Source organism: Arachis ipaensis, chromosome B1 (assembly GCF_059453495.1).
Source record: "Arachis ipaensis isolate K30076 ecotype BB chromosome B1, ASM5945349v1, whole genome shotgun sequence".
Taxonomy (NCBI): Eukaryota; Viridiplantae; Streptophyta; class Magnoliopsida; order Fabales; family Fabaceae; genus Arachis; species Arachis ipaensis.
The window spans coordinates 14,959,937-14,971,951 of NC_142436.1; the positions used below are offsets into that span (position 1 = coordinate 14,959,937).

General features: G+C 31.4%; 1 protein-coding gene across 1 annotated transcript; it reads left to right on the forward strand.

Annotated features, from left to right (window-relative positions):
• Positions 1–1,692: 1,692 nt before the first annotated feature.
• On the forward strand, positions 1,693–2,321 carry LOC148575794 (uncharacterized). The gene is made up of 3 exons (XM_088502556.1): positions 1,693–1,713; positions 1,810–1,917; positions 1,992–2,321. Exons 1-3 carry the CDS (start codon positions 1,693–1,695, stop codon positions 2,319–2,321), a joined length of 459 nt encoding a protein of 152 aa, XP_088358682.1.
• The last annotated feature ends 9,694 nt before the right edge of the window (positions 2,322–12,015 follow it).

Consider the following 12,015-nt stretch of genomic DNA (forward strand, 5'->3'; position numbering starts at 1 on the left):
TAACAATGCTTGAAGCCTCTTGGTGGGTGGATTAGGATGGTTTGAACCCTTGTTTGTTGCCTTAATGATTGAAAAATTAATAACTTAAAGACAATTAAAGATAACAAATCAAGAAAATTTATGTTGAGTAAATTGTTTGATATTTAATAAAAAGTCGAGTAGGGTTGAGGATATTTGATTTGGATGGAACCCTTGAAGAGTGGAGAATTTTGAATTTGAGGAAAGGTTCTGTCAAATTTTTTATAAGATTTTGAATGAAATAATTGAAAAATAAGAATGATGGGAATTATTGTCGCAAATTTGAATTTTGTAAGATTTTAATTTGATTAATTCTAAGTAAAGAATTATATTTTTGAAAGTTTTAGTGAAATTTAATGGATGCAAATTTGAATTTAATTCGTATGCTTTTTGCAGACATGACGACAGGTAGAGGTGTCACGAATCGGCCTCACGATCATGGTAGAAGAAGGGTGTTTATTGGTACCCCTAAGACTTCTCGATCATCACCCTCTATTTCGACTATCCCTGGGACGTCACAGGCAGTGGGTGCACAGGATCAGCCGTTCATCATGGTCTCAAACCCCAACTACGTGGCTCCTGCTCCTCCGCCCTTATCGCAACCAGGAAGTCACCAAGCTGCTTCACGAGAGTGGACTCCTCCACCACCTCCGTCCGCTCAACAGCTCACTGTTTCGACGACGACGCCGCCTCTAACGACAGACACCATGGTGCCGAAATTCCTCACGGATCCTAGCCAGATGGCCCTCTACTAACTCCCATCGTACGGATGACGATTTGTCCTGATGGTTTGACAGAGTGAGTACTATTTTAAATCTTTTATATGCATACTATTTTAGTTAGTTAGTTTAATTTAGTTACACTCAATTTTCTAGTTTTAGTGGATTTAGGTTGTTAAGATAGGTTAGATTTAGGTTAGTGAATTTAGGTTGTTAAGATATTTGGTTTTAAATGCACACTACTTGATCGTTGATGGATGTTACTGTTTAAGTCATATAATTTCATATTGGTTTGTTTGTGAATTGTTTAGGGTTCATCATTGACGGATAGAGTTTGTGGCGCATTCTATTTATAAATAAAATTCTGTCAAAATTTCTAAAAAATCTAAATATAATTGAAGTTTATAGATTACTTCAAATAATTTTTTATTAAACTACTAATATTAAGGTTTTCATTGATAGGTTTGTGCCAAATAACAATGCATGTACATAGGAGTGTACTAATGTCATTAAGCTGATGTACGACCATCCATGGCCGAACTATACGAAGATCCCTACTGAGACTAGAGAGCAATGGTTCCAGAAGTGGATGGTAAAAACTCTACATATTCAAACCGTACTTAGTTTATATCTTCTATTTTGTTTAGTTATGTATTTAATTTTGATTAAATAGTACTAAATGTTCTTTGTGTAGGAGAAATTTATATGGGACAAGACGCATGATGTCATGATAAGGAAGATCTTCGACCATCGGATGGCTAGGCAGCTACAACAGATGATGGAGGACATATGCGAGTAGTGCGACCACCTCATTATTTGGTTCCCCACGAACATTAAGAAGGCGTTTTACGTCCATTGGGAGACTGACGAGGGGTTCAAGCGTCGCTGTCTCACGAAAAAATATAACAGAGCATCGATTAGGTCGTCAAAGTATATTGGTGGATCAGTGACTTTTATGAAGACAAAGGCTAGGCTAGTATGCAACTTGTTTCAATTTGTTATTAAGTTCTTTTTGTTTTTGAAATATAATGTCATTATAACTTTACTTAAAATTTTGTTTCAACCTGCATAGTCTAAAACGTTAAGTCGTGATGTAACGATGGCGGAGAACTTCAAGTACATTCACAACTTGAAGGAGAACATAGAGAGATTTGCTTATCAGCTGGCTGCAGATTATTGTGTGAGTAAACATCATAGAGTATAAAATTTAATTTTCAATTAACTGCATTCCTAATCATAATATGTATTACACAGGAGTTCTACACACAGAGATTGGCGGAGGTCGCAACCCAGCAATCTCAGCAGACTAGAGACGACGACAACAACTCCGCTGCAGCTGAAGTCGATCCTGATACGGTTTGGCGTGAGACTGCATCTGAGCCATACAAGTACCTCATCTACGAGTTGAGATCATTCTTTTTCAACAATCTACGCACCTCCACATTGAGACATTCATTCGCCTCTGCAACCAGCCGGCCTGTCGATCCCGAAGACGGTGTCAATTTGAGGGAACAGGTGCTGGAGCTCACCTGGAGTCTTCACCAACAGGCTCAGCAGCTACAGCAGTCTGAAGAGAAGTATTAGGGGATTCTCACATGAGTCTCAAACACAGATATCCTCAGGATGGAGTGAAGGCAGGAGCTAAAGTGGCTTCAGCAGATGGAGCAAAAGATCGATGGCGGTGTACCAATATCAGATGTGGGCTAGTGGCAGCGGCGCTGCTACAGGGGCACCAACATCACAGCACAGTCCGCCACCTCAGCAGGATCAGGGGGATGATGACGACGACTATCAGGATCTTTAGTTATTATAGTTTTATTGTAGATTGTTTCATTGTTTATTCTACTTTTTTACTGTTAATTTTTTGTACACTTGATATTTAATTTACTATATTTGGTTTCTATTATTTAGAATTTGACTACCAATTATGCAAAAAATAAATTTTGATGGATATCAGTGGCTAAGAGAAGATGGGTTGAATCTTGGCCTCTTTTTACTTTGCTTGATTAATCTTGGAGTTGGATGAAACTTTTGGATTGTGGAGTGCTGCCTCAGGTGAAAGATATAAGATTATTTTATTTTGTCTCTTGTTGAAGGAGGAGCCAATATAGAGTTACGTGCAAAGTGTATTACTATGAAGTTTAGCTGGATAAAATAATCAGGAGATAATTTTGTTTTGTCTCCTAAAGTGCAGAACCAAAAACAGAAAAGAGAAAGAGAAGTGACACAGAGATATATCCTGGTTCAGCTACTTAATGCAATGTAGCCTACATCTAGTCTCCATCATAATAATGACAGAATTTCACTATCTTTGAACAAAATTACAAACTTTAATTTTTCCTAGGATTCTACCGGACAAATCCAGTTTCTAATCCAAACCAAATTTGACTAGGAACTCACCCAAACTTTCAACAGCAAAGTGCTCACCCAACTTGTAAGGGAATCTCCTCAGGATCATGACAACAAAACAGAAATACTTACAAAGAGTTTCTGAAATAAACATAGGCTTTTTCTCCAAGTCTAACTCTCTTGCCTTTTTCTTCTCAATGACTTTTTTATACATTCCTCACTGTTATGCCTTTTACCATTGAAAACAAAGAAAGAGTAGACTGAGAAAATAAGATATTCAATGAGAATCATGAAGGAGAAGAATGGTAATGGTTTTGTAAGCTATGGGAACCCAAACATTGTGCTCTCATTCCTTACTCCAATCCTTGGCCGTTCACCCCTTTAATAGAGGAGTGAAGCTTCCAGAGCGTAAAACTTGCTATCAGAAGCAGAAGTGGTATCACAGAGGAGAGATAGAGTAGAAGCAGTGATTTAACCATACATGCATCCATACCTTCTATCTTCTCTTTCAACCTTTTTCAAATTGCTTCTTGAATCTGAGCCCTTCACTCTTATTTTGACTCAAAGTTTGATTCTTAAACGTTGATTCGCAGCAGATTGTCACCATCTTTAATATCTTCAACTTTTCACTTCTGTGTATGCATGGAGAAGATTTTTTCACCGAGCTTCAATGAAGCACAAATGTAAAAACTCCTTTTTGTGATTTTCTCTACGGATGTAATCTTGCCTTTAGTCCTAGCTTTTTTTACTTTCTCTTCTTACTTGGATTTGGTAACTCTCTTTTGTTCTTTGATTTTGCCCTAGCTCAAAGCTTCCCTTTTTCTTTCTTTTCTTCTGAGCTTTCATGTGGGTATTGAAAGAGAGGGATGAGAGAGAAGAGAGAGTTTGGGTTTGGTGGTGTGGTGTTTGGTTGAGAAGCAAATGGAATTGAATTACTTAATTAGTTAGCTAACTAAGTTGAATGATTGGACTTGGACCACCAACTTGAGTTTGGTTATGGATATGAGCTCAATTCATCAACTTGAGGCATGAAGCATTCTTTTATATTTGAAGGAAAATTGTTGTGATTAACAAATATTTCCTTGATCTTGTGTGTAAGTGGGCCAGACGCAATTTGAGTTTGTTCTCTTGCTTCTTAAGCCAGTTTTAATTAAATTAATTTCCTGCACACTAAACAAAATAATCAAGCACATAATTGACTTTTAATCCACTAATATTTAGTCATCATCTATAAAATATTATTAGTTCTTCAAACTCAACAAATTTAAATAAAAAAATTGACCACCTATTGTGCAAAAAAAAAAATAAATTGATTTTACCTATGATGTATAGACACGGACACGGACACAGGACACGACACGACACAGGACATGCCGACACGCGAATTTTAAAATCTTACATGACACGGGGACGCGCATACATATAAAATATAAAGTATTTTTTAGATAAATCGTAATGATATTTTGATATTTTATTGATATTAAAATATAAATTAAAATTTTTAATTATTTTTAATGTCTTATTTTAATTATATCAAGTATTTAAAATATTTTTTGTTTTAATAAATAATAATATATATTATATCTAAATTTATTTTAAAAATATATGTTAAGAATAAGACAGGACACGCTGACACGTGATGGTATTTAGGTGTGTCCAGGTGTGTCCGAAAAAGAATTTTTTATTTTTTATTAAGACACGGTTGGACACAGCAGACACGCGTGTCGGACGAGTGTCGGTGAGTGTCGTGTCCGAAATGTGTCCGACATGCGGACACGACAACTCAACGAAGTGTCCGTGCTTTATAGGATTTTACCATCGAATTTACCTCAGACATTATCCGATAGCAATTAAACAGGAAAGAACATAGTGGAGCGCCGAAATTACCGTCAGAATTTTTTCGACAGTAATTACCAACGGATTAAATAAATAATCCATTACAAAATCTAACGATAATTTGTTACTAATAAAGGTTATACTGTTAGATTAATTCCGACAAAAAATATATTATTGGCAAATAATTTTCGTTATTCTGCTGATAAATTCAACGTTATTTAATATTGTTTTTGTAATGGTTACTGATAAAAGAATTTTTTAAAAAGAATTATTAATAATTTGTGAAAATTTAAAATCTTAACAGATTATAAATAAAACTCCCTCAAACTAATATCTATTATTATGTAATGAATTGTTAACAAAAAAATTCGTATTATCCCAGCATAATATTATTAGAGGCCGAATTATTCCTTTTTTCAATAAAAATCATCTTATCCTTCAAAAATTAATTGAGGACCGGATTAGATCTTTGTTCTTCTACTCTGATATATGTATTTATCTTTGGGGTGTAAATCTCCACCGGATGTGGGTTATAGTTCACATCCCCACCAAATAAATTGAATTTTTTTTAGAAATTAAATTTCTTATTTTAATAGCTATAATCTCTCGTTAAAATCCCGTAAAATTTGAAATTCCTACTAAAAAATATCTACACATTATTTTGTCATACAAAAGGTAAAATACTCTAAAATTACTTTTTCTCTTTTTAATTACCCCTCCAAAACTTGCTTTTCCTTTGGATTTTTTCTTTAATTATTTAATTCAACGTTCTCTTTTAACTTCTTAGTCCTATTTTTTTTTATTAATTTTTAATAGTAATTTTTGAGATTCACGATTTTACTATTTTAGTTATCAAATTTAAAATTCATTATACTGATTTTCGAGATTTAACTCCTTACGTCATATTGGTCTTTCAACTTCTTTTGATACTAAGTTAGTGAATAAAGTGTTAAGCTGGCTCTGACTTACTATGTTGAACACATGGCGAACGACGTTGTTTTATTTTGACGTTTAAACAAGGTAAAAATAAAATTATTTTAAAAAATAAATTGAGATAAAAGTTTATATATCATATAAACTCTTTTTTATTTTTTTTATTTTTATCTTGTTTAATTAAGCACCAAAATAAAATGACACTATTTAGTTCTGTATTCTGTGTGATGAGTCAGAATATATTCAGTATTTTATTTATCAATTCAACGTTAGAAAAAAATTTAAGATCAATATAGTATTCAAAATCAAATCTCAGAAATCAGTATAATAAATTTTAAATTTAAAGACTAAAATATTAAAAGTTATAAATTTTAGGAATTATTTTTTAAATTTAATCATTTATTTTTAGTTTTTTGTGGTGACCATGATAATGATCACAGACGGGTCGTCGTTTGATACATTTGGTGCAAGACATTATGATCAAATGGAACTTTTCAGGCTTTATAGTCTTTTTATGTATTGAAAATATTTGTTTGAAGACCATCTATCAAATCTGTATAACTAGCAGTCACGTATACAAACTGATGTTGCATACACTTTTGGAGAGTAGCGAAGTTACGACAGAGATTTTCTCACATTTTTTAATGCTGAATAAAAAGGAACATTGCTAAAAGAATGCTGCAATTTTGACGGTCAGTTCGCATTAGTGAATCTCACCGCTCATTTCATCCTTCCGTCCAATGAAGCCGAGATGCATTGGAACTTAAATAAAAATAAGCATAGAGTAATCCATCATTATCCGTTTAAATATTTTATAAAAATATGAAATGATTAAATATTTGAATGCTGACATACTTAACTACAAAAAAATTAAAATAATATTATATCTATAAAAGATAAATTCGATCCGAAAAAAATAATTAATAATTAAAATTAGAATGGATTTCGTTAAAAAAAAATTTAAAATTATCAAAATATCCTTTTGATTTTTATTCCCATCCCAATCCCTTTTCTCTCTGAAACAAAACACAAATAATTATTAACTTCTTAAAAGAAGTTTCAAGATTCAAATTTTCATTGTTAGGTACTTTTATTTGTTTCAAGATTAACAAGGAACAAGGCCACATGGAATTGTTACCACCTCTAATCCACCACCGTTTTCATTGTTATTGTAGCTAAACATTTCTTTCTCCATTAACGTCTTTGAATAGGTGTAGTCTTTCACAATATCACTACAAAAATTTGATAAATTAGCCATAGATTTTTGTAAAAAAATATTTTTTTTATCATTAATCCATCACTAATTAGTAAGAAATTAGTAACGCAGTAACGATAAAATTAATAAACGATCACAAAATATCCAAATTTAAAAAAATTAACTAATTAATGAAAAATTCACGAATAAATTTGTTTCTCGCAAATTAAATTTTGTAGCTAAAAAAAGAGCGAAAAAAATTTTCTCGTTAATTCTTCACAAATTAATTAGCGAGTGACAATATTCTTGCAAATTAGTCACTTAAGAATTCAATCGAATAAAAATAAAGTAGTGAGAGATATTGTTATCATTGTTCCGTCACAAGTTTTGATATACAATTAACAAGAAATAATTTCACACATTAGTTCGTCGCTAAATAAACTTTGTGCGAAAAGGCTAATTAGTGAGGAACAATGTTCCTAGCTAATTCATTACAAAGACTTGAAATGCATTTTGCGATGGACAATTTTCTAGCTAATTTGTCACCAAAATTTTTATTTTTAGCGAGCAAGTAATTTCTCGCTAATTTGTTGCATAATATTGTAAAATTTAAATTAAGTTAATGCCGGAAAACAGTCGTCGCGAACTTGTCGCAACAGATAAATCATTTAGTTAGGGAAGTATTCCTTGATAATTAGTCGCTAAAGTGGAAATATGGATATTAAGCACCTAGGACCTCAGTATCGAGAAATTTGCAATCCTTTAACAACGCTTCATTCGCTAATTTCAAGTCGCTAATTAGCGGGCGAAATACATTTGTCGCTAATTTGTCTCAATTTTAATTTACGAGCGACTTGACAAATGCAATCTTGTCGTAAAACAAAAGCTATACCCTACCTATAATTTGTAGCAAATTACTCGCTAATCTCATTAAAAATCCGTCACAAAGTTATAACAAATCCAAAGTTAACCGTGACAATTTTAGAAGTAACTAGTCGCAATTGAGTCATTAATCAAAAGCTTATTTAGTGAGGAATTAGAGTGACCGCTTAACAATTGATAGATTTTTCTCACTTATTTCATGTTGCTACTAATTTGTGAGAAAAAAATGTTAGTCCTTATTTTGTCCTTATTTCATATTGCTACTAATCACTAACCTCTATATAAATTCACGGAAAATTCATGAAAGGTTTGAAGAAAATTTGCCAAGCACGCTAATGTAATTTGTCACAACACCTTATTGATATATGCATGGAAAATTCTTTATTTCCCATAATACACACGGATGAAAACTCTTCCAAAATTGCGCATGGCCAATTCGTAACCCTCACCCACGTAATGGAAATAGGCACCATTTTATTTAAGGTGGCCACGAAATGGGTGCTGCCATCTGACACACGCCATGCCAAGCTCACCAGCCACGAAATAGGGCACTTCAAGGTGGATATACACGAAGTGACCAACTCACTGGCAACACACACGAGTTGGCCCATTTCATGACTGAAATTATATTATATAATTTTATTACATTATATAACTTTATTATTTGAAATCAAATCATCAATGATAATAAAAAAAATACTAAATAGTAAAATTTTATATTATATAATTTTATTATTTTGAATCAAATTTTCAATGATAATAAAAAATACTATATAGTACAAATTTTGATTATTATATTATACAATTTTATTATAAATAGTTGACCCACGTAGGACTAGAAGTGTAACTAGTATAGAGAAAAAAAATTAAGATTGAGAGAAAAAAGAGTATGGAGATTGGATGCTAGCTAATATATAGAGTTTAAAATTTGAAGACAATGATTATAATGATAAAAATATATTAACAACAAGGATTAATATTTATGCTGAGATTTAACATTTATCAATCAAGTGCCACTGTCTGTTACCTGACGCCTGTAATAGATACTAAACCCCGTCATTTATTTATTTATTTTGTTGTGGTCCGGTTCAGGTTGCGCCAATCAAAACAAGCAATGTGTGGTACTTGGGACTTGTCCTACACAATAATTTTTGAAATGAGCCGAGTTTTGGATGATTCAAGGTCCTCATTACCATCACCATTGATAAGACCCTTGATCAATCAATCAAATATAACATTGAAGGAGTTGTTAATGGTTTATCATCTTGAGTTAATCAATTTTATTGTGAAACTAATTTTAATTAAAAAATTACTGAACATAAATGATATTTTTCTATTTTTGAATTATTGTACTTGATTAATAAATAGGTTGCATGTTCTCAGATATTCAAAAATTCATGACATATCTACTATTCTATATCACTTCGTGTGTGTCAGCCTTGAAGTTCTCTATTTCGTGGCTGGTGAGCTAGGCATGGCGTGTGTCAGATGCTAGCACCCATTTCGTGGCCACCTTGCATGAAATGGTTCCTATTTCTATTTCGTGGGTGAGGGTTACGAATTGGCCATGCGCAATTTGGGAGAAATTTTCATCCGTGTATATTATGGAAAATAAAGAATTTTCAATGCATATATCAATAAAAATGCCCTAATCTAAAGCTATTTTAAATGAGAGAATAATTTAAGTCCCAAAGTCATGACTAATAATTAGCTAGCTAATTTTTAATAACTAAGAACTTACAATATTCTAGCAAAATATTAATTCTAAAAAATTTCACAAACAACTCAAATAAAAAATTTTTCCTTAAAAAAGATTTTTGCCCAAATTAGATTACAAATTTGCTGCAAATTTAAATTGAAGTTTAAAATAAATATAATTTAAAGAAAAGTTTAAAAATTCAATATTTTTAAGAAATGAGAGCATAATAGTAATAATTTTCAATTACAAAATATACTAAACAATATAATAGATAAGATAATTAAATTGTTAAATATGAGGATTTATTTGCATATGATCGTACAAGTTTTATTATTAATTAGAATCATTTTAGAATTCATTCAATAAAGATTAATCTGAGTTAGCTCTTGAATTAATTAGGATCGTTAAAATGAGTCAAATCCGTCATATTTGCTTATTTGCTTGACTTAAATAGATGGGTATTTGACTCTAAAACCAAACTCGTAAAATGCGAGCATAAATGACTTAACTCGATTAACCAGAAAAAATAGCGAATTAAGCTGGTTGATTCCCAGGTTAAATGGATACACTAATACATTTTTTATTTTTTTTGTGGAACCGTCTTGAAATCCGACCAATTTCTTAAAAAAGTAACACAATTAACTTAAAAGTATGTTTTAGTGGCTAATATTATTTTTTTCAAAATTGTTCACCCCAAAAAATTGGAACTTTTTTTCAATATTTAAAAAAAAAACAAAAAGGTTAATCGGGCTGGGCTCTAGCCATAAATAGTTCAAGATAACTAAAAAATCGAAGTTCATAAATAAAGAAATCGGGCTGGGCTCTGGCCATAATTTTTTACTGATTATGAATATAGTTTAATTGTTGAATATGCAGTGGTTATGTTACTTATTGAATTGATTTTGTTGATTATGAATTTTTTGATTGTTGATTGTTGCTGTAAAGCTATTAATTACTTAGTTGATTGATTTTTGCTGGCTGGTTGGTTATTTTTGATAATAGATATCCAAACTTTAAAATTATTCTTTGGACATAGTTTATGTATTGTTATTTTTATTGTGTCAAATTAAGATACTATTATAGTAATACTGACAAATTATATGTCTATTTTTGTATTAATTATTTTTAGAATTTGAGACTTAATTGTTGTTAAAATATTAGTGAAGACATGTATTTCAAATTTTAATTTTAAGTTTTTAACTGTTTTATATTTTTATTTAAATAAGTCTGGGTCAACCGATTCAAACCGTAATTATGGTTCTGAAAATCGGACTAATTTGACTATGAACTGGCAGCATTAACAGTTCGGTTCATTGTCTAAATCAAGATTCTGAAAATCAAACCGGTAATGAACCTCTAATCACTGATTTACTAGTTCAACCGGTCCAATCGTGGTTAAAAAAATCGGTTTAGAATAAAATAATAAATAAATTATAAATAAACATCTTAAAATATCATTATAGTTTAACATAAATCTTAAAATATTTTCTAAATTTAAAAAATATCATCAACCAAAACCATATAATCTTATCAAAATATACTAATAAAACAAAAATTAAACATAGAATTACAAGGCAATCTAGATTTTCAATAATACAAAAAATTAAACAATTCTAATTCTAATGAATCGGAATAGAAATTGAAACTCTATTGGCTAAACTATGTCTCATAACCCTCTGGAAGTTTGATAATAAAAGAATGAGCATTGGTTACTCTTGCAGCTTATTCAATCTCAACTTGGTCAGCATCAGATCTTTCTAAGAGTATGTTTTCTCTAATTGTTGTCGCAAACAAAGCCGATTCTTGGCTCACTAGTCCTATTTGCTGCCTCAACTATTTTAGCCTCAAACTCTTAACATCATTCCTATCTAGCAAAATTTGTCCTACACACAATTTCTTCAATTAATTAGTGTCATATGACATAACATACCGTACCATATCATATGGTCTTTAATTAATATGCATAACTTCAGTTTCAGATTTTTTAACAAGCAAGTAAACTACATACTAAACAAAAATGATTTTTAGCAGAGAAAGAGCTGCTTGACTTTTAGCAGAGAGCTTGGCCAAAGTGGTTGTGTGAATGGCTCCAATGACAACTATCAAAGGAACTACAACAAGAGTGACCAGTGCTAATTGCCACACAGCACCGAATCCCACAGCAAACCCACAAATAAATGTGCCAAAGTAGTGAAAAAACTATCCATGTCTTACTAATAATGAGAACAGAAAAATTCAATCTCTTGAACTCAATAATTACATCAGTTATACAATTAAATAATTGCATCACAGTTATTATAAATTGATTTCAAAGCCTAGAAGCAGAGTGAAATTAAAAACATGAAGCATATAATAAATCAAAAGATCACCAAGTACAAATTTTT